Here is a 24,207-nt window from a genome sequence, read left to right as displayed (position 1 = left end):
AATGTGTTAGGGATATGTGTTATGACCCTCTGGTCTAAAAGTTCATTCAAAGACACTGTTTTCTTATTGATATTACACCTGGATGATCTATCCATTAATGTAGTGGGATGTTAACGTCCCCTACTACTAATGTATTATTGTCACTTTTTTCCTTTATATCTGTTAATATTTGCTCTATGCATTTAGGAACTCCAATTTTGGGGTGCATAGATATTTATAAGTGTTATATGTTCTCATTGGAAAAATTTCCTTATCATTATGTAATGCTTCTTGGTCCCTTGTTATAGTCTGTTTTAAAGTCTCTTTTGTCTGGGGCGCCTGGGTGGCTCAGTTGGTTGAGTGTCCAACTTCGGCTCAGGTCATGATCTCACAGTTTGTGGGTTTGAGCCCAGCATCAGGCTCTGTGCTGACAGCTCAGAGCCTGGAGCCTGGAGCCTGCTTCAGATTCTGTGTCTCCCTCTCTCTCTCTGCCCCTCCCCCACTCATGCTCTGTCTCCCTCTGTCTCAAAAATAAATAAACTTTTAAAAAAATTAAAAAAAAAATAAAGTCTCTTTTGTCCAATGTAAGTATTGCTACCCTGGCTTTTTTTTTTTTTTACTTCTATTTGCATCGTATTTCTTTTTGTATCATTTCACTTTTAGTCTCTATGTACCTTTAAGTCTTAAGTGCATCTTTTGTAGCTTAAACAATATTTTTAACGTTCAAATTAAGTGGTTTAAATTTATAATATAATGATAATAAGAAGAAATGTATAAATTCATTTGACAGTAATATAATGTATATTTTATTATGTATATGTTTGAGGGGCTTTAATAATGTAAATGTTAAATATAAAACATTGCTTCTGATACCTATCAGATTTTTATTTTAAAAATATATTAAGCTTCATACTTGTCAAATGAGTAAATAATTGAAAAGAACATTTTTTCTTACAGAGCCATGTACTATTAATGTGGATTACATGAAAAGAAATAACATAGAGATGAGGTGGAAGTATGAAGGAAAGGTCTTACATGGAGATTTAATAGATTTTGTATGTAAACAAGGATATGACTTATCTCCATCAACCCCATTGTCTGAATTATCTGTACAGTGCAATAGAGGAGAAGTGAGATATCCTTTATGTATTATAAAAGGTAAAATAATAGTATTTTCTGACAATTTCTCAGGTGATTAATATCACTACTTGGGTTCAAAGTATAAGAAAGACCCTACACAACTCACTATCATCATCTTCTAATATACAACATTGGTAATGATCTGATTAATTTCCAGTAAGCACAAATACTTAAAAAAGATGACTATGCTGACATCTTTTAATTCCAATAAGTCAATTTTATAAGGGGAGAAATTAATAGGTCTTATAAATATCCCCAGACTATCAGGGGACTGATCACCCTAATGTGAGCAATCAACAACTCTGGAAAACATTGCCCTTCTCGGGGTTTGCTGGGTTTGTATTGTCTCAGAAAAGATCCTGATACAGACTGGGAGATTCTTTGTGCTCCTTGGACATGGAACTATTACTTTTGATAAGAAAAAAAATGTAAGAAGATACATACAGAAAGCCTGGTTTCAATGGGGTTTCATACATTTTCACTTTTGGCTACATAAAAAGGGAAAAATAAAATCATGATTGTTAATTCTTTGCCAGTTTTAAATGTGTATTTCAATTTTATAATAAGATTCTAATTCTTGCAATAATCAATTTTATGATATTAAGTTATTACAGAATGCTCTCAATATTTGAAATTTGACAGCTATTTTAAAAATGCTTTTACATGAAATGTGCCATTTTATTTCCATAGCAATATTAAAGTATTGGATGCTTACTATATGGAAATTCATTATATCCTTCTAAAATTATTTTTGCAGAATCCAAAGGAATGTGTGCATATCCTCCACTTATTAAAAATGGAGTCATGATTAGTTCAACATTAGGCATCTACGAAAATGGTTCTTCAGTAGAATACAGATGTTTTGATCACCATTTCCTTCAAGGGTCTAGGGAGTCCTATTGCTTAGATGGAGTGTGGACCACACCACCATCATGTTTAGGTATGTACTACTAAATATCCCACTATTTAATAAAATAAAAACCATATTTTTTCACTTTCTATTCTCTTTTAGTTGATATAACACTATTATAATGCTTAATTTGCTATATTTGTGCTTCAGTGTACCTATTCAATCATTAGTTCCTCTTCTTTCCTTTAGATCATGAATAACTATTGTCCAGCTGGTTCTAACAAGTATTATTAAATACAAATATATACCAGATACTGGTGTTGTATGGGGCTATACAGTGACTAAGTCATAGTGGTGTGGGTAAGCGTGTTAACAATTATCATTCAGCGTGATTATAATAGGAAACATGAGTGCAATGGGGAAACAAAGATAGAAAGTTGAAGCAAGTTAATGCCTTATTAGTGAAGTATCTGAGTAGAAGTAACAATATCTACCAAGATTCTCAGAAGTCAAAAAAAAAGCATATCTTTAAATAAAAAGAAAATTTTTTTGTGTCCATATTTGACTTATTTGCTATTTTATTTCACCAGCTTGAACTTGAGTACAATGCTGAGTAGAAGAAGTAGTGGATATCTTGTTTCCCAAACTCATAAGCAAAACTTTCAATAATTCATCTTTATTTACAGTGTTATAAAGTCTTTAAAAATCGAATTAAAAATATAGAAAGCTCTAATTTCTATTTTTCTAATTTCTTTTAATCTTCAGGGAGTGTTTAACAATACCTATTGAAATGACTATATGAGTACTTTTCCCCCCTAGAATTATAATTGCTTCTTTTTGATTGTTAAAAGCGGGATTATATTCCTCTAATAAATCACACTTGGTTGTGATGAATCATGATTTTTTACATGTTGTTGGGTTTTATTTGCTTATATTTTACTTAGAAGTTTTGCATCTATTTTCATGAGAGAGATCAGTCTGGTATTTTCCTTTTGGGTTTGGTATGAACTTTCTACTTATTTCATATGGTGAATTGGTATGTTCCTTCTTTTTGAATTCTCTGGAATTTGTGTAAGATTGGTACTATTTCTTCCTTAGTAATTGTAAGAATCCATCAAACATGCCATTTGGGCATCAAGTTTTCTTTGAGGACAGATAATGACAGCTGTCAGTTTTGGTAGGGCGGTTTCTAGGAATTTGTCTATCTAAATTGTCAAATTTGTTGACATAATGTTCACAACATCTTTTTACATTCTTTTTAATGCCTTTAGTGGTGAGTCTTTTGCCTTTACTGCTATTAATATGTATCTCTTTCTTTGTTGGCATGTCTTACTAAGGGTCTACAACTTTTACTAGGCCTCTCAACTAATATTTGCATCATCAAATGTTGCTTATGATTTTATTAATTTATGTTCTTATCCTTATTTCCTCTCTTCTAATTTCTTGAGTCTATTTTATAGATCTTATTTTTATTTTTAATTTTTTTATTGTGTTAACATTTATTTATTTTTGAGAGACAGAGAGAGACAGAATGTAAGCAGGGGAGGGGCAGAGAAAGGGAGACAGAATCCAAAGAATCAGCACAGATCCCGACGCAGGGCTCGAACCCTCGAATGGTTAGATCATGGCCTGAGCCTAAGTCAGAGGCTTAACCGTCTAAACTACCCAGGTGCCCCTATAGATCTTCTTTTAGCTTTTTAGATAGATACTTAAATTACTGATTTTCAGCCTTTGTTTTCTTTCTAATATATGAATTTAAGGATATAAATTTCCTACTGAGCACAACTTTAACTTTATCTCACACGTTTTTACATTTTGGAATTTTATTATCATTCAGTCATTCAGTTTAAAAATATATGATATCATGGGGTTCCTGGATGGCTCAGGTCATGATCTTGTGGTCATGACCTCACGGTCATGAGATTGAGCCCTGCTCAAGATCCGCGCTGACAATAAAAAACCTACTTGGGATTCTCTCTCTCCCTCTCTATCTGCCCCTCCCCAGCTAGCGCTCTCTGTCTCCCTCTCTCTCTCTCCTCTCTCTCTCTCTCTATATATATTTTTTTGATTCATTTTGATCCATATCCATTTTGATATCTTGTATGCACTCTGAGGTTTTTAGGTTTTGAACATTGGAGGATTTTCTTTTGTTACTGATGTCTAATGTAAATCCCTTGAGACATTTTTTTTTTATAAGACTTGGGGTTTTTTTTTTTTAGTTTTTAAAGGTTTTTTTTTTAATATTTCAGGTATTTATTTAAATTTTAGTTAGTTAACATATAGTGTAATATTAGTTTCAGGAGTACAATTTAGTCATGCGTCACTTACATAGAACACCAGTGAGACATACTTTGAATTATATCAATCCTTTGAGTTTCATTTGATACTTACTTTATTACTGTATTTGTGGTAGGTACATGTTCTTTTGAAATAAATGAATAAATAATCGTCAGTGTCGGATTCACTGCTGCTGCACATGTCAGTTGAATTTTGTTTTCCATGTTAAGTTCATTCATATCTGTGCTGATTTGTGTTTGTTTGTTTTTCTATCAGTTGTCAAAGGAAGTATGTTAAAGTCTCTCCCGCTGTGCATTTAAAAACATTTCTTATTTTAGTTCTGTCAATTTTTGCTTTTGTGTTTTCACGCTGTTCTTCTAGGTACACACAAATTGAAGCATATTAAACCTTGGTGTATTGGCCCCGCCAAACTTTAAGAGAGTCTTCCTTTGTCTATGCCGTGCTTTGTTTTTTCTGGTTTTGCCTGAAGTCTACTTAAGCTGTCCTAGCGCACTTTTGACAAGTATTTACAAGGCATACATTTTTATCATCCTTCAACTTTCAATTTTTTGGTTTCTTACTTTCAATATGTATGTCTTATAAGCAATATATAGTTAATTTTAAAGGCATACTTTTTCAGTCTGACAATCTTTCTCTTTATGGTATTTAGTCTATTTATATATTAATATAAGTACTGATATATTGGGGTTTATAGCTACCATCTTACTGTACTAGATATATATCCTATGTGTTCTGTATTCTTTTCTCTCTCTTTTTTTTTCTTTTTTTTTTTTTTTTTTTTGCTTTCTTTTGGGTAAATCAATTCTTTTCATATCATTTTACTCTCTACTAGCTTGTTGGTTATAATTTCCTCTTGGCTTCCTTTAAGTGTTATCATAGATATTACATAATTCAACCTGGACTTATTACAATTGCATACAAATTAGTACTTTTACCACTTCTCCAGGACCCAGAACACCTTGACTTGATTTACCCTTCCCACTGTTTGTACTACCGTCACCCATTTCATTCTCCTTACAGTTTAAGTCTCAATGATACTGTGAATATTATGTTGTTCAAAAATACTCTTTAAAATTTGTGTTTTTTCAGTGATATGTTTCGCATCTTCTCCTGCTTCTCTCTGTTTCTGATTGGGATCATTTTCCATACGCCTGAAAAATATTATTTTTTTTATTATTTTCTCAGTTTTTGTTTGTCTGCAAATTTCTTTATTTTCCTTCCCTTTTGAAGAGTTATTTTTGCCAAAGGTAGAAGTCTAGTTTGGTCCTCATTTTTCTTTTAGTGCTGTAAAAGATGTCTTTTTATCCTTTTTTGCCTTTTGTAGTTTTTGTTTGTTAATGTTATTCATAATTGTACTTCTTTGAAACTAAGTTTCTTTTTGTCCTCTGCTGGTCCTGACATTCTTCTCCCCTTTATCTTCAGTGGGTTATTTATGCTGGGCCTGATGTGGGTTTCTTTGAGCATTTCATTCTTCAAGTTGGTAGCACTTCTTGAATCTGTGGCTTGATATTTTTCATAGGTTTTGGAGGTATCTTTTATCTTTTTTTTTGTTTCCATTTGGCTATTTTCTACTGATATATCTTCCAATTCGTTAACCCTTTCTTTAGATATGTCCAGTCTGCTTTAAATTCATCTACTAAGCTCTCAATATCTTTGCATTTCTAAAATGTCCACTTTATGCTTTTGTGTGCGGGTAGATTTGAGTTCTCTGATGAAAGTCTTTACCATAACTTCCATTTCTTCACCATGTTAATCCCACTTATTTCAAGTTCTTGTCTGAAAATTCCATTATCTGGATCATCTGTAGGCCTATTTCTTTTTTTTTAATTTTTTTTAATTTTTTTTATTTTTGGGACAGAGAGAGACAGAGCATGAACGGGGGAGGGGCAGAGAGAGAGGGAGACACAGAATCGGAAACAGGCTCCAGGCTCCGAGCCATCAGCCCAGAGCCTGACGCGGGGCTCGAACTCACGGACCGCGAGATCGTGACCTGGCTGAAGTCGGACGCTTAACCGACTGCGCCACCCAGGCGCCCCTGTAGGCCTATTTCTATTTCTAGCCTAATTTCTTGCTATTTTTATTAACAATTGATTGAATATCAAATATTATTCATGGAAGTTTCTAGTAGCTTGAAGCAACAGTGCCATCTTGTTCCAGAGAATACTCATCTCATCTTCTGGATAATAGTGTAGGGGAAATTGGTCTCAATGTAATTAGAAGTGAAGTTTTTTCCAGGCTTATTTTCAATCCTTTGTTTGCCTCTACTCATAGAATGTAACCCTGCAAGGTTCTTCGCTAAGAATTTTGGTGTTCATACTAAGGTTCCTCCTTCTTGACTGGCTATCATATTACTGGAAGACTACCAACAGTTTAATATAGCTTTCCATACACTTTCTGCTTGGCCCTTTATGCTCTCATTTCACACAAGTCAAGAATAGGCAAATGCTTCAAGGGAAAAACCCGTGCCAAGTATCACGTTCATTCTCTGCACCTCCCATTACTCTGGGTCTTGACCCTTTAAGTCCTGGCTGTCATGGCTGACCTAAACTTCCATTTTTTCTATCCTCAACAACACTAGATTCCCAAAAGATCTGCTAGCCCTATGTTTGTTGTTGATCATTTTCGACACAGTCTCTCAGCTCATGCTGAGAATCACTAAATCTCCAAGAGGAAAATGCCCCTAGAATGTTGGATTCTTCTGAATGAGCTTTTACCAGAATCTTAGCACCATGAGTGCTAAACTGACTGGCTTGGGAATTCTCTAATTTCTTGAAATTCTTGCTTTATGTCTTTTCAGATTTTCCATGTTTTAGTATAAGTGCTTGTCTGATATAGGCTATTCTGTCATAGCTGAGAACAGAAGGTCCATGAATTAATTTTTAACTTGTTTTAATTAAAATTTCATATTTTGTAGAACAACATTTTAAATTATAGTGCCATTTGACCTCATTTTCAAAGCTATTTTTCAGTGACTACAAAGACTCTCTTAGAGTCTTTCTGATTGTCTTTATTCATTTTTATTCTATCTATAGAACTTCTAGCATAACAGCAGATACATAGGGATTCAACAAATATTGAAATCTTGAATAAAGAAGTTTGTTAATGTATTATATGATTCATATGCTCTATTAACAATTCTGGACCTTTAACCTATCTCAGAGTCTACTGTTTAGTGCTAGGTCATTCAAGAGGCAAATAAGGACACAAATAACTTCATTTTCTAAAATAACTTGACATTTTTAAAATATCAATATTTTTATTAAGGAAAAAAAATCAAAGAAATTTATCAGGTTTCCTAATAACTTTTTTAAGTTTTTGTTTTGTTTTGTTTTAATGCATTAGTGGAAGGACACAATAATATTTTCAATGCTTAGAATTTAAAGCACCTTAATCCAATATTGATATTCCTTAATAACTGGAAATTTAAAAGAGAGAAAACTGTCAGCCACTCTGGATGCCATCAGGTGATAAGAGTTTGAGTCATTGTTGAGAATCCAGCTTCTTTCTACATTTCAATAATATCTTATCTATCCAACAATCAAACAAATACTTTGTCTCGTGGGGATTTTATTTGAGCTTTCTGAGGAAAAAAAAAATAAGAAAAGGAAGCTTACTTGAATAATTGTTAGTAACTCTCAATGCTCTTTATTAAAAAACACCTTTATTTATTTGCTATCTTTGAAAATCTTAATGACATAAAGCTAAGTGACTGGCAGGATATACACTTTTTTCTTTGCCAAATCCAGGACCACAGAGATAAATGGCAGACTGTTTTCTGTGAGCTTTGAACATATTTTCCAACTCAAATATTAATTCTAACTAACTTAGTTGCCACTCAAATGCCTGGGAATTTTAAGGTCATCATGAGTAGGAAGCCACAATGCTTCCTGTTAGTGCCAAGATGTGTCAAGATTATTTTCTTCTTTTTATTTTTCAGAGCCTTGTACGTTATCTTTTGTTGAAATGGAAAATAATAACTTACTCCTGAAATGGAGTTTTGACAACAGACCATATATTTTCCATGGCGAGTATATTGAATTTCTTTGCAGGAGAGATACATATACAGATGAGTCCTCTATTATAGGATCTGAACTCAGAGTGCAATGTGACAGAGGGCAGTTAAAATATCCAAGATGTGTTCCAAAAGAAAGGTAAGAAGAAACTTGTGCCTACAATTAATTATTTTCTTCATGTTGTTATCCAAGAGATTTTTTTTGTTATAAATTTCAGAAATATTAGGTTCTATGACACTCCTACTTTATGGTCATTATAAAGGAAAAAATAATTTTATTTTTTTAAGCCAAGCAAACTCCTAGAAATATTAATTAATTCAACAAACTTTCTGAGTTGTCTGTAGTCAAAGTGTTGTTTGTATTTCATATTTGTGACACTTGGCAACTTGGCAAATCAATTTATATGGGCAATATTTAAATGTGGAAAAATTAACCTATATGTTGAGATGGAAAATCACATTTTCTCCCACCTCTCAGTATAGACCCAAGTATGAGTAATAAAGATGGGGGAAATAAGGGGCGTCTGGGTGATTCATGAAGCCTGCTTGGGATTCTCTCTCTCTTTCTCTCTCTCTCTTTCTCTGCCCTTCCCCACTCACATGCCCACTCTCTCTCTCTCAAAATAAATAAACTTAAAAAAATATGAGAAACAAAACTGTACAAATCTTTCTACTGATAGAAGAGCATATTAATAACAATGATTAAAATTATGTTATTTTCAGGAACACATTTCTGTGTAAGAGCTTGGAAACACTAAAGTGTTTCCTCATAGGACAACTTAAAAATATATATTTTATACCTTTTTGTTTTTTTTTTTCCTCATTCTTTTCCGGTTTTTATTTGAGTATAGTTGACACACATATAGTTGTAAAATTCTGTGTTTCGGGGATACAACATAATGATTCAGCAACTCTATTGTTATGCTATGCTCACCACAAGTATAGCTACAATCTGTTACCATGAAATGCTATTATAATACCATTGACTATATAACCTATGCTGTACCTTTTATTACCATAACTTACTTAAACTGGAAGTCTGTATCTCTCACTCACTCCCCTTCTCCCATTTTGTCCATCCCTCCATCCCCTTCCTCTCTAGTGACCGTTTGTTCTCTGTATTTATAGATCTGTTTTTGCTTTTTGTGGTTTTTTTTTTGTTTTTTAGATTCCACATATAAGTGAAATTATAAGGTATTTGTCTTTCTCTGTCTGACTTATTTAAAGACCCTGAATAGCCAAAGCAATCTTGATAAAGAAGAACAAAAATAGAGGTATCACAATTCTAGATTTCAAAATAAACTACAAAGCTATAGTAATCAAAATAGTATTGTACTGGCACAAAAATAGACATACATAAATGGAACAAGATAGAGAGCCATACTTACATTGTCAATTAATCTATGACAACGGGGGCAAGGATATACAGTGGGGAAAAGAAGTCTTTCAATAAATGGTGCTAGGAAAACTGGACCGCTACCTGCAAAATAATGAAACTAGGCCACTTTCTTACATGATACACACACACACACACACAACTCAAAATGAGTGAAAGACCTACATGTGAGACCTGAAACCATAAAGCTCCTAAAAGAAAGAATAGGTAGTAATCTTGTCTTTGGCCTTAACAACATTTTTCTAGGTATGTTTCCGGAGGCAAGAAAAATAAAAGCAAAAATAAACTATCGGGACTACATCAAAATGAAAACCTTCTGTATAGCAAAGGAAACCATCAACAAAACAAAAAGTCAACCCACTGAAAGGGAGAAAATATTTGCAAATGATATATCAGACAATGGGTTAATATCCAAAATATATGAAGAACTTATACAACTCAACACACACACACACACACACACACACACACACACACACAATCCCCCAAATATTCCAATTAAAAAATGGACAGAGGACATTTTTCCAAAGAAGACATACGGATGGCCAACAGACACATGAAAAGACAAAAGACACTCAACATCACTCATCATCAGGGAAAATGCAAATCAAAACTATGAGATATCATCTTCCACTTGTCAGAGTGACTAAAAACAAAAAAGACAAGAAATAACAAGTGTTGCCAAGGATGTGGAGAAAAAGGAACCCTAGGGCCCTGTTAGTGGAAACATAAATTGATGCAGCAACTATAGAAAACAATGTGGAGGTTCCTGAAAAAATTTAAAAATCAAAATACAATATGATCCAATAATTCCACTTCTGGGTATTTACCCAAAGAAAACAAAAACACTAATTCAAAAAGATATAGGCAACCCTTTGTTTATTGAACCATTATTTACAATAGTCAACATAGGAAAGCAGTCCAAGTGTCCACTGATAAATGAATGGATAAAGAAGATGTGGAATATTATATATATAATAGAGTATTACTCAGCCATAAAAAAGGATGAGATCTTGCCATTTGTGACAACATAAGTAGACCTAGAGAGTATTATGCTAAATGAAATAAGTCAGACAGAGAAAAACAATAACCATATTTTATACTTCTTGATGAATGAAAAATAATTCTGCTTTTAGAAAAATATGTTACAATAATACAATGAAATGATGTAAATGCAAACAATTTTATAGGATCAGGATTTTGACCTTTTAGATGATGCAGTATAAAATGGAAATTATACTTTATGTTCAATTAAGAATATTATAAAAATAACTTATGGCAAAGTGTATGTGTTACTGTCCTAGTCATTGTAAACAATGAACTGTATGAACAACATTAGGACAACTTTTTAGATACTTTGAACACTCTATTAAAAAAACATTCATGGGGCGCCTGGGTGGCGCAGTCGGTTAAGCGTCCGACTTCAGCCAGGTCACGATCTCGCGGTCCGTGAGTTCGAGCCCCGCGTCGGCTCTGGGCTGATGGCTCGGAGCCTGGAGCCTGTTTCCGATTCTGTGTCTCCCTCTCTCTCTGCCCCTCCCCCGTTCATGCTCTGTCTCTCTCTGTCCCAAAAATAAATAAAAAACGTTGAAAAAAAAAATTAAAAAAAAAAAACATTCATAAGACACACATGGGTGGAAAACTTTAAAAATAATTTTTAACTATGGTAAAATCAGTGGAGGAAAATTTTATATGTATTTAAGTGTTTTGGATTTCTCATTTCCAAGAGAAAAAGAGGTAAATAACTTAGAAAAAATGTTCAAAATATGGTATTATTGTATCAAATGACATTGAGTGTTTAAAAAGGAATTAATTGCTGGTATGATTTACCAAGTTGGGCAACTTGCTTTCAACAATAGTTAGTTAAAACAGTGACTAATTATATGAAATGTTGAAGGGCTAAGAATGTAATAAATACTTGACCAGAAATGGTGCTTATTTCAAAAATCTCTCTCCTTTTCTGTCTTTCTCATCAAGGATGCTGTCTTATCAAGAACACTTAAGGACATAAAAATGCATGGCAGAGAGAAGAATAGTATATCAACACATCATAAAATCTTTTGTAAAACATGATTTTTAGAAGAAAATACAAATCTCTAAGTTTTTACTTGCTTGAGGATTTGAATCTAAATTGTCTATGTTGAACATTTTTTTATTTATAAATAAGCCAGAACATGTTGTTTCCTTTCTAGTTTGAATGATTTGACATGTAACTTAACCTTTATTGAATATTTTCCATCTATTAAAAAGATTGATCTACATGCAAAAATGTTTTTGATACCTATTATCCATTCATTGTGCTATACTGTTGCCTTCAATATATGTGAAAAAATTCACATTTGTCTTTATCATATTCATTAATGTTAGGGTTTTCTGTTACTTTTAATTCAATCTTTATGTCAATATTAAGGAACCAAACACACTAGAGATAAGAAACTATACATCATATTAGAGGATTTACTTTCTTAAATACAGAAGAGACTACCCTTCAGATTTCCTAAATGTAAAGAATTTTAGCAATTAACTATAATATTAGCTACAAGATTAATAATCAAATTGTGAGGTGGTGAACTATCCACATCTTAAAATGTTGCCCAAGGAACATGGCTTAAAAAAGAATAACCCTCTCCATTTTTTTAATATAATTTATTGTCAAGTTGGCTAACATATAGTGTATATGGTGTGCTCTTGGTTTTGGGGGTAGATTCCCGTGATTCATCACTTACATAAAATATCCAGTGCTCATCCCAACAAGAACCTTTCCATTTTTATATTTTACACTTGCAATTAATATTTTTAGGTTACGTAATTTTTGGAAGCATGCAGATTATGAAATCAAAAATCAGTCCTGCAAGCAACAAAGCCTGAGAGTGTAGTATTACCAACATCTTTTGAAGTGTTCAAATGGCCACACTGTCACCTTTCTGTTTGAAGGACAGTTATACTTCCAATGGTTATTACAGTTCATTCAGAAGCACATGTAATCACACTACCCCTGTCAGGACTGGTTGTTGTTACGAGAACAGCACATTTTCTTATCTAGAAGATACTCGGTTCATCGAACTCAAGACCTTCTCAATATGATGACATTCTTTAAACCCTCAAGTTACAATTTTCCACTGGTGTGCTAAGGGATACCTTCTTGTAGTGAAGCCACACTGGACCCAACTCTGTGGATTAAATAAGACTTTGTTCAGTGTTGAACATGTATACTTCAGAACTGTCCTTGAGTCGATAATCATGATTTTAATATTCTGTAGTTGTTTTCCACAGTGGATCCCATAAAATTGAAATTTGATTGAAATTAAATATCAACAGCAAAGTGTTAATCATTTTCAATTAATGCATCCATCAATCCATTAATCAACAATATTGAGCACCTGTTATATCCTAGAAAATAGAAGATTTGCTCAAGGCGGGTAACTCTCTTGGGAATATGTATTCAGTATTGCCATGTCTTCTGATTTTTTAATGGTGAGATCTCCTCTGATTTTGATATGTGGAGGGGGATCTAAAAATATTTTGTGAGCAATGTGGCTGATAAGCTGCCAATTTGTCAACTCCAAATGCTGAATAAATGAACATGTGAAAAGTACAACACTGGAAGCATGTATAAAATAAAGTGATGGCATGGAGGAGGTGGTAATTAACTTTTTGGTGGGTGTATAAAGCTTCCTGGGAAAAGCCCAAGGTCTGCAAGGCTAGAGAAGACATCCTAAGTAGAGGAAATGGCACACACAAAGTCAAATATCAAGCACATACCATATGCTAGGCATCATGCTGAGCCCTGTAGATAAAACAGTGAATATGATACATTGTTTCTACTGATATGGAGCAATGTGCTTTGATGGGAAAGGAAGGTATTAACTAAATCCTTACATGATGACATGTGCCAAGAAAGACATGTCCATGAACACAAGGAGATGCAGCCTAGTCCCAGATGCTCAAGAAAGGCTTCTTTGAGGAAGTGATACATCAGCTGAGACTTGAAGGGAGAAAAGAAATATTTTGAGTAAGGGAGGATCATGCAGAAAACATGTGCAGAGAATACGATGTTTCCAAGAAGGTAGTAAATATCCAGTATGGATTGAGTGGAAGGAGTGAGGGAGAGAGGGGAACAAGGTAAACCTGGAGAAACTGGAGTCCCATGATGAAGGTCTTTGTAGGCCAAATCAAAGATTTTGGAAGTCACTGATTGAAATGAGATGTTTCCAGTAATTGCTAAAAAGACACCACTGACTGCCATAAGGAGAGAATGGTCTGAAGGAGGAAAAATGTAGGCATAAGGACAGCCACTTTTAGGGAAAGAATGCCATCATCCACGCAACTTATGATAGTAATTTACTGGAGGTTGTTGGGGAAGGTCATCAAAAAGATGAGGCAACCAGTTGACCTGTGAGCTGTGCCCCAGCTCCTAATCCCTTCCCCTGTCCTTGGAATATGGGTTCCATTTGCCTTTCCTGCTCCCAGAGGCTACTCCAACGGCATAGACTTGAGAGAGTCTCGGGGCGCCTGGGTGGCGCAGTCGGTTAAGCGTCCGACTTCAGCCAGGTCACGATCTCGCGGTCTGTGAGTTCGAGCCCCGCGTCAGGCTCTGGGCTGATGGCTCGGAGCCTGGAGCCTGTTTCCAATTCTGTGTCTCCCTCTCTCTCTGCCCCTCCCCCGTTCATGCTCTGTCTCTGTCTGTCCCAAAAATAAATTAAAAAAAAAAAAAAAAAAAAAAAAAAAAGAGAGAGTCTTGTGGTATTAAGAACACCTGCATGGCACACATGACTGAACCTAGTTAAGGCCTCTATATAAACTTCAAGATCTGATGAGCAGGTGCAGAGATCTAGCCCTCTTCCTGATGCCCAAGGCAAACTTCATATGTAAGTTCACTTTGCTTACTAAAACTGCCACCTACCAATCTGGAGCGGGCTGCCTCTTTTTTCAAACTCTGCCCACCCTCTGAGTACGGGGGCCAATTTCAGATTATATGTGGGAGGCACCCAGGAGGGTTGCAAATCAACAGAGGCAGCAGCATGGACGGTACAAGCTAGACTGGAGCAAGAGATGCTTAAGATGTGAAGTCACTATGATGGTGACTGATTAGATGCGGGTGGGGGTGAAGCAGAGAAAAGGTTCAGGAGGACACCTTGGTTTCTGGCTTAAGTGGATGCTAGCCATCTAAGTGTAATCAGAGGAATCAGAGCAAAAAGCAGTGCAAGGGAGTGGGGATTAGCATGAAAAGTTTAGTGTCAAAAATGTAATTTTTGAGGTATTTGTTGGGTAGCCAAGAAGAAATATGAAGGAGACAGTTGATTCTTACAGTCAATGCTGTAGTGAATGACCCACATTCAGAAACAAAAGACTTATTCTCTCAGCTGCTGGAAGTTCTCAATTACCAGCGTCCTAAGTCAGTTGCTTCAGCTGAAGAAAATCCTTCCTCCCAAGGTCATAACTCCTTCCAAGGGTGACCTGCCATTGACCACTGACTGGTCAACAGGCATTCTTAAGAAAAGACCCTTCATTCCAACTCAGGACACTTTGAAAGGGACATTCCAGCTTCAGATCTACCCCTAGAGTTGGCAGATATCACTGCTTCCTTCCTTTCCCTTCCATGGGTATGGATCCTAAGAGTATTCCCTAAAAATGCTCTTGGCTGTTAATTTCCATCTCCTAGCCTGGGAACCCAATCTGTGAGAATATATAAGCCTGATTATCAGAACAGAGCTCTGGGCATAATTTCCAGTTGTCAGTTAGCAGATGTCTGTTAAAACTAAGTTAATAGATGAGTTTTTCAGGGTTAGTTTAGAAGTCGGCCTAGTTTAAGGCTTTGAGGATACCTAAAGCTTAGTGACTTCCTATAGGAAAAGGTATAATGAAGGAAACTGATAAGGAATGGCTGGACTGTTCCAATGAAAACCAGAAGAGTTGAGGACCGAAAATAGTGTTCGGATATTATTGATTACCTTGAAAGAAACAGTGCCATTAAGTGTGAAATGGAGATAGGAACAGGCTGAGGGATAAATCTAAGGTACAAAAAACAGAGACGTGACTGTAGTGAGCTGGGCAGTAAGTGTGACAGTGAAGGGGAGAGAGGTAGGTTGGCCTGGAGGGGGAGGGAGGGATAAAGAAGGGTTTGTTTTTTTAATGGAATGGAAGAAATCAGAGCATGTTTTCATTAAATGGGAATGGGTCAGTAAAGAAGGACAGGTTGGAAAATACTGAGAAAATATTGCATAACAAATTGCAGAGGATTCTTGCAAAAGTGAGAAGAGATGGGACCCAAGACACAAGTGGAGGGTGGCTCTTGGCTGGGAGGTGATTCGTGTCACATAATTTCTGTCTCCTCTGTGAAGGAAGGGAAGTCACTGCTGGGCATGTGGAAGGGATATGTGGGCAGAGAAGTTGAAGGATGGAGGAGACCAGAGAAACTCGGAACAAGTCAGAGGGTGAGGGGATAAGCAAGCACAATCCAACAAGGTGATCTGGCAAGCTGTAACCGTTTCAATGAATGATCACTTCAATGCGATGTGATGTGTGATGTGCTGAGAATAATGTTACCATAATGACCAGTTTGCTTTTTAGAGAGCTTCATGTTGCAAGATTATCTTTAGCATAATGAATATGAAAGCAAACAGTGTTGACATGATTTGCCACCCCTGCAATATAGGACAGATGAGTCAACGATCAAAGAGTCCCTAACAAGGTGATTGCCCTAGGGTAGCCCACAGTTTAAAAGGGCACTGCCTGGTGGTGCAGAGAGAAACTAATTTTTCAAAGGGAGAAGTTCATAGATATCTCTGTTTCTTCATAATGAGAGATCGAAACCCTAGAGAACATCACACATTAAAACTGAATTCAGGGAGGGGCTCCTGGGCGGCTCAGTTGGTGAAGCATCTAACTCTTGATTTTGGCTCAGGTCGTGAACTCACGTGCAGATCAGGCTCTGCACGGACAGTGTGGAACCTCTTTGGGATTCTCTCTCTCCCTCTCTCTCTGCCCCTCTCATGCTCTCTCCATCTCTCTCTCTCAAAATAAATAAACTTAAATAAATGAATTCAGGGAAACTTAGCATGATTCCTTTAGAGGAAAAATGGAGAGCATGAGAAATGTAAAAAGTCTAACCGAAACTGAAAAATGGTTTGCCTAATATACTTCTGAAACGTAAACTGAGGACTAATCATTAGACAATATGCAAGGTTTCAACCAACAAGAATTTTAATTTGTTTTTATATACTTGATTTTTATTTTCTCATGAACTGTTTTACTCTTTTTTTTTTAATTTTTTTTTAATGTTTATTTTTGAGACAGAGAGAGAGCATGAATGGGGGAGGGGCAGAGAGAGAGGGAGACACAGAATCGGAAGCAGGCTCCAGGCTCTGAGCCATCAGCCCAGAGCCTGACGCGGGGCTCGAACTCACGAACCGTGAGATCATGACCTGAGCTGAAGTCAGACGCTCAACCGACTGAGCCACCCAGGCGCCCCAATGAATTGTTTTACTCTTTAGATGCACACCACGTTGTGTTTTATATACTTTAGTCTTTAAATGCACCTTATAAGGCCCGCAGAAGGGAACCCATGATAGGGCAGTAGCACAGTGGGAGACCTCCCGTCATGATTTGGTCCTCGTTCCTGTTACTCCTGGAGGCCAGGAGCCCCGCAAGCATTGAGAACCAGGCACCCCGCAGACCCCCCCCCCTCCCGCCCCGTGCTATGCCACAGCTGTGACAGCCTATTCAGAACTTACCAATCTCAGGTTCCTTAGTGCAGGAGCGCACCCGTGTTTGGTGATATGGGTGCACATTGGAGGACCCAGTAGCACTCCCCAGAGGCCCAGCACTGATGTGACCAGTCTCCTGTCTTTTTTCCTTCCACCTCCAACACGAAGCATTCAAAAAAAAAAAAAAAAAAAGGAAAAAGGAGAAAATAAAGACTTGTTTTTTCTATATGCCATTTATTGGAAGAAAACTTCAAATCATTTCTTAAAGAGTTTATTTATTTATTTTGAGAGAGAGAGAGAGAGAGAGAGAGAGAGAGAGAGAATCCCAAGCAGACCCTACACTGTCAGCACAGAATCAGACGCCGGGGCTCAAACTCACAAACCGTGAGATCGTGACCTGAGCCAAAGTCAAGAGTCTGGTGCTCAACCCGCTGAGCCACCCATGAGCCCCCTAAGACTTTCATTTTTGCTTGGTATATGATAGACCTATCCCCATATCAACACACATGGATTGATCTCATTTGTTATAAGATCTAAATAGTATTTCAAGAGCTGGAGGTAACATAATTTATTTAATTAATCTCTCATTAACGGACTTTTCAATTGTTTTTATCTTCCTCACTTCCTTTCTACCTTCCTTCTGTTTTTTTCTTCCTTAATTCCTTCCTTCATAGGTTACAGGTGGAAATCAAATAATGTAATTTAAAGCAGAAGTGAAATAGAATTCTAAATATATTTAAAAGAACAAATATAAATGCCAAGAAAGATCTTAACATGAAATAAAATCAGGTGTTGGAGGAGAAGGAGGGAAGAAGCGAAAGGAAAAGGTTGTAAGCTAATTTTATTGTTTCTCACGATAGAGACCAATAGACATTGTCTGAAGCAGGAAGTATGTCAGACAGTCAGTAAGAAGGCAAGGAAGTACATTTTTTAGCTTAAAATACTTCAAGTGAACAAAATATAAGTAACGAATATAGAACACTCTAGCAAGCGGTCAATAAGGTATATCTTATAAATTTATGTTAATTTTGTACCTAAATAACAGTGAATATGAAGCAGTCGTGAATACTGGTCACATACATTAGGCCATAAAAAATTCTAATTAAATTCCAAATAGACTAATATAAGCAAAATTCTCTGGTTATATGCAATACATTTACAACTTAAGCAAAATAAAAGGGGCCGTTCTCCTAAGGATGTACAAACTTTCTGTTCGACAGGTTGGGTTTAAATGGAAATATGAACTAAAACTGCCGAATTTCTAGAAAACATGAAAACATTACCTATCGGACTTTATGGGCTATAGATAAAACAATGCTCAGAGAAAATATCAGCTTAAATATATATATCAATTAATGTTTTTAAAAATGGACTAAGCAGCCAAATCTAAAAGCTGGAGGAAGAACAATAAAAAAATTTTAAAAAGAAGAAATTAACACAAGGAAATACAAACCTTAATAAAATAGGAAACATACAGACAATAAGTAAATAAAAATTGACCTTTTAAAGAAAGTAGCCAAAGAGAAAAATGAATAGAGAGATAATAAAGCACAAATATAAATAACAAGAAATGATATGGAGTAAATAATGCCTCAACTCACTGCAAATCAACTTCTTACCCCATTATTCAGTTTATTCTAATCTGGAAAATTCAGGGAACACATGTACATCTCAGCCTTAATTTTTTTTTAATTGACTCATAGCAGACATACAATGTTATATTAGTTTCAGGTATACAACACAGTGATTGGAAAAATCTATACATTATGCTATGCCCACCACAAATATAGCTCCCATCTGTCACCATAACAACGCTATTACAATACCATTGACTATATTACCTATGCTATACCTTTTATCCCCATGATTTATTCATTCCATGACTGGAAGTCTATACCTCCCACTCCCCTCCACCCATTTTGCCCATCTCCCCACCATCCTCCCTCTGGCAACTGTTTGTTCTCTGTATTTGAAGGTCTGTTTCTGCCTTTTGTTTCTTTGTGTTTTAGATTCCACATGTAAATGAAATCATATGGTGTTTGCCTTTCTCTGTCTGACTTATTTCACTTAACATAATACCATCTAGACCCTAGAACTATATAAGACACATATACATATACCACATCTTGTTTATCCATTCATCAGTCAATGGACGCTTGGGTTCCTTCCATATTCCTTATCTTGGGTATTGAAAATGATACTGCAATAAACATAAGGATGTAAATATCTTTTCAAATTAGGTTTCCTGTTTGGGCAAATATCCAGAATTGGAACTACTGGATCATATGGTATTCCTATTTTTAATTTTTTGGGTAAACTGCATATTGTTTTCTACAGTGGCACCATTAAGTATGATGTTAGCTATGGGTTTTTCATATATAGCCCTTATTATTTTGAGATAGATTCCTCTAAGTCCACTTTGTGGAGAGTTTTTATCATAAACAGATGTAGAATTGTATCAAATGCTTAGTCTTTATCTATTGAGATAAACATATGATTTTTATCCTTTGTGTTGTTGATACGGTATATCAAGTTGATTTGCCAATATTTAACCATCCTTACATCCCCAGAATAAATCCCACCTGATTGTGCTGAATGATTTGTTGATGTATTGTTCAACGTGATTTACTAATATTTTGGTGAGGATTTTGCATCTATGTTTATCAGGGATATTGACCTGTAATTTTCTCCTTTTTTAGTGTCCTTGACTTTGGTATCAGGGTAATGCTGGCCTCATAGAATGTAGTTGGAAGGTTTTTTCCTCTTCTGTTTTGGAATACTCTGAGGAGAATAGGTATTAACTCTTTTGTAGAAATCGAGTATGAATCTATCTGGTCCTGGGCTTTTGTTTGTTGGGAGCTTTTTGATTACTGATTCAATTGTGTTACTAATAATTGATTTTTTATTTCTTCTGATTCACTTTGGAAGATTGTATGTTTCTGGGAATTTATCCATTTCTTCGAGGTTGTCCAATGTGCTGGCATATAATTCCCCATAATAGTCTCTTAAAATCCTTTGTGGTGTCAGTTGTTACTTTTCTTCTTTTGTTTCTGATTTTATTTATTTTTTTCCTCTTTTTTTTTCTTGATGTGTATGGCTAAGGCTTATCAATTTTATCTTTTCAAAGAACTGGCTCCCTGGTTTCATTGATCTTATCTCTTCTTCTTTCTTCCTTCCTTCCTTCCTTCCTTCCTTCCTTCCTTCCTTCCTTCCTTCTTCTCTTTCTTTCTTTCTTTCTTTCTTTCTTTCTTTCTTTCTTTCTTTCTTTCTTTCTCTCTTTCTTTCTTTCTTTCTTTCTTTCTTTCTCTTTCTTTCTTCCTCTTTCTTTCTTTCTTTCTTTCTCTTTCTTTCTTTCTTTCTTCCTCTTTCTTTCTTCCTCTTTCTTTCTTCCTTTCTTTCTTCCTCTTTCTTTCTTTTTCTTTCTTTCTTTCTTTCTTTCTTTCTTTCTTTCTTTCTTATTTCATTTGTTTCTACTTTTATCTTTATTATTTCCTTCCTTCTGCTAACCTTGGGCTTTGTTTGTTGTTCTTTTTCTAGTTCCTTTAGGTGTAAGTTTAAATTGTTTATTAGATTTTTCTTGTTTCTTGAGGTTAGTCTATATCACTAAAGATTTCCCTTTCAGAACTGCTTTTGTTGCACCCCAAAGATTTTAGACTGTTGTGTGTTCATTTTCATTGGTCTCTGTGTATTTTTTTTATTTCCTCTTTGATTTCTTCATTGACTTATTGGCTGTTTAGTAGCATGGTGTTTAGCTTCCATGTGTTTGTATTTTTTTTCCAGCTTTTTCCTTGTGATTCATTTCTAGTTCTACACCATTGTGGTGAGAAAAGATACATGATATGATTTTCATCCTCTTAAGTTTATTGAGACTTGTTTTGTTGCTTAACATCTGATCTGTCTTTGAGATGGCTCCATGTGCACTTGAAAAGACTGTATATTGTGTTGTTTTTAGATGGATGTTCTGTATATGTGTTAAGTCCCTCTGGTCTAATGTGCTGTTCAAAGACACAGTTTCCTGTGTCTTTGATTTTCTGCCTGGATTATCTATCCATTGATGTAGTGGGGTGTTGAAGTCCCAGACTACAGCCATATTGTCAATTTCTCCCTTTATTTCTGTTAATATTTGCCTTATGTATTTAGATGCTGCAATGTTGGATGTATAGATATTTATAATTGTTATATCCTTTCTGTGGATTGACCCCTTTATCATTATGTAATGCTTTTCTTTGTCTCTTATTATAACCTTTGTTTTAAAGTCTCTTGTCTAATATAAGTATTGCTACCATGGCTTTTTTTTTTCCTTCTATTTGCCTACTGTATCTTTTTCTATCCTTTCACTTTTACTCTGTGTGTTTTTAGGTCTGAAGTAAGTCTCTCACAGCAGCACAGAGATGGCTCTTGTTTATCTGTTCCATCACCCTATGTCTTTGATTGGAATATTCAGAGCATTTACATTTAAAGTAATTCTTGATAGGTATTGGGGCACCTGGGTGGCTCAGTTGGTTGAGTGTCTGACTTCAGCTCAAGTCATAACCTCACAGCTCTTGAGTTCAAGCCCCGCATCCAGCTCCGTGCTGACAACTCAGAGCTTACAGCCTGCTTCAGATTCTGTGTCTCCCTCTCTCTGCCCCTCTACTGGTCATGCTCTGTCTCTCTCAAAAATAAATAAACATCAATAAAGTAAATATTGATAGGTATGTACTTATTTTCATTTTCTTAACTATTTTCTGGTTGCCTTTGTAGTTCTCTCTTCTTTTCTTCTTCTCCTTCCACTTCCCCTTGCCCCTTCCACTCCTCCTCCTCCTCCTTCTCCTCCTCTTCTTCCTCCCCCTCTTCCTTCCCCCCTTCTGTTTGTTTGTTTGTTTGTTTCTTTCTTTCTTTCTTTCTTTCTTTCTTTCTTTCTTTCTTTTTTCTCTTTTTCCTCATGAGTGATGACTTTCTGTGTTGTTATCCTTGACTTTATTTCTCTTTATATTTTGTGTATCTATTATAGGTTTGGGGTTTGTGGTGGCCATGAGGGTCAAATATATGATCCTAGGTATGTAACAGTCTGTTACATACTTATATACTGTTAAGTTGATAGTTTAGTTTGAACTCATTCTAAAAGAACTTCTTTTTTACTCTCTCCTCCATGTTTTATATAAGTGTAGTTATATTTTATATAATTTCAAAGTAATTTTCTTACCTCTGATTATGGCCTTTACGTTTGCACTTAAGGAAGTCCTTTTAACATTTCTGGTAGAAAAAGTTTAGTGGCGATTAAATCCTTTCACTTTGGTTTCTCTGGGAAGCTCTGTTTCTCCTTCAATTCTGAGTGATAGCCTTGCTGGGTATCATATTCTTGGTTGTAACTTTTTCCTTTTCACCTCTTTGACTATATCATGCCTCTCCTTTCTGACCTACAAAGGTTTTCTGCTAAAAAAATCGGCTGATATCTTATGGAGCTTCTCTTGTATGTGATTTTTTGCTTCTATTTCGCTGTTTTCAAAATTCTCTTTTTATTGTTAACCTGTACATTTTAATTATTATGTGTTGTGGTGTGGACCTCCTTGGGTTCATCTTGTTCTGAATTCTCTGTGCCCCCTAAACCTGGATGTCTGTTTCCTTCCCCAGGTTAGGAAAGTTTTCAGCTAGTATTTCTTCAAATGAATTTTCTGCCTCCTTTACTCTCCCTCTTCTCTTTCTGGTACTCTTGCAACACAAATGTTTGTTCACTTGATGTTGTCCAAGAGACCCTTTAATATAACCCCATTTTCTGAAATTCTTTTCTTTTTGTTATTCAGATTGAGTGCTTTCTATTACCCTGTCTTCTAGATTGTTGATACGTTCTTCTGCATTTGCTCCTCTACTATTGATTCTCTCCAGTGTGTTTTTCATTTCAATTGTTGCATTTTTCAACTCTGATTAATTCTTTTTTATCTCTCTGCTGAAGGCCTCGCTAAGATCTTACAGTCTTTTCTCCAGGCTGGTGAGCATCTTTACAATCATTACTTTAAAATCCTTGTCAGGCATACTGCTTATCTCTGTTTTGCTTAGTTCTTTTTCCAGGTTTTTGTCTTGTTCTTTTGTTGGGGGCATATTCCTCTGTCTCCCCATTTTACCTGACTTTCTGTTTTTGAATCTATGAATTAGATGGAACAGCTACTTCTCCTAAACTTGAAGGAATGGTCTTGTGTATGGTACTCCCCCATGCAGACTGTGTATTTGGTGACTTTGCTGGTTGGTTGGAGCTGTGGCTGGTGTGGGCTGGGGATTCTGGGGCACTCTGTGCTGAGACTTCCTTAATGCGATGGCCTGAGCTGAAGTGTATGTGGGCCTGGGTGGTCCTGGGGCTCTTTGAGCACAAGGAACCCTGGTAGGACATAAAGCTGAAGTGGGCATGGGCCAGGGTGGTCCTTGGATTCTCATCACAGAGGGTACCCTTGCAGGATAGCTGAAGCTGAACTGGGTACAAACTGGGGTATTCTGGGGCTCGCCATGCAGAGGGCACCCTGGCAAAGTGGCTAGAGCCAAGGCAGGGCATGGGCCAGGGAATCTGGGGCAATCCACATGAAAGGCATCCAATGGGATACCTGGAGTTGAGCTGGGTCATGGGATAGGCAATCCTGAGGTGCCCCATGCAGGGGGCATCCTGGCTATAGCTAAAGTGGGCATGGGCTGAGGTATTCCTGGGGCTTTCTACTCAGAGGGCACATGCAGAGGACAGCTGAAACTGAAGTGCATGCAAGCTGGGGTGACAAGGGTACTCAGTACAGGGATCATCCTGGCAGGGCAGTTGAAGCCAAAGCAGGGTACAGGTTGGGGTTCCAAGGTGCTCCAAACAGGA

General features: G+C 36.1%; 1 protein-coding gene across 3 annotated transcripts in view; it reads left to right on the top strand.

Moving 5' to 3' along the window:
* F13B (coagulation factor XIII B chain) overlaps positions 1–13,310 on the top strand; it is a 33,188-nt gene extending 19,878 nt beyond the window's left edge. For all 3 annotated transcript variants that reach the window (XM_058700817.1, XM_058700815.1, XM_058700814.1), the window contains 4 exons: positions 937–1,137; positions 1,877–2,059; positions 8,205–8,418; positions 11,653–13,310. In XM_058700817.1, the coding sequence (XP_058556800.1) occupies positions 937–1,137; positions 1,877–2,059; positions 8,205–8,418; positions 11,653–11,686 (632 nt within the window). In that variant the 3' untranslated portion in view covers positions 11,687–13,310. The remainder of the gene's footprint in view (positions 1–936; positions 1,138–1,876; positions 2,060–8,204; positions 8,419–11,652) is intronic.
* Positions 13,311–24,207: the final 10,897 nt, after the last annotated feature.

Source organism: Neofelis nebulosa, chromosome 15, assembly GCF_028018385.1.
Source record: "Neofelis nebulosa isolate mNeoNeb1 chromosome 15, mNeoNeb1.pri, whole genome shotgun sequence".
NCBI classification, from domain to species: domain Eukaryota; kingdom Metazoa; phylum Chordata; class Mammalia; order Carnivora; family Felidae; genus Neofelis; species Neofelis nebulosa.
Note: the sequence above shows the minus strand (reverse complement) of the source record. Positions and strands in the feature narration are given on the sequence as shown.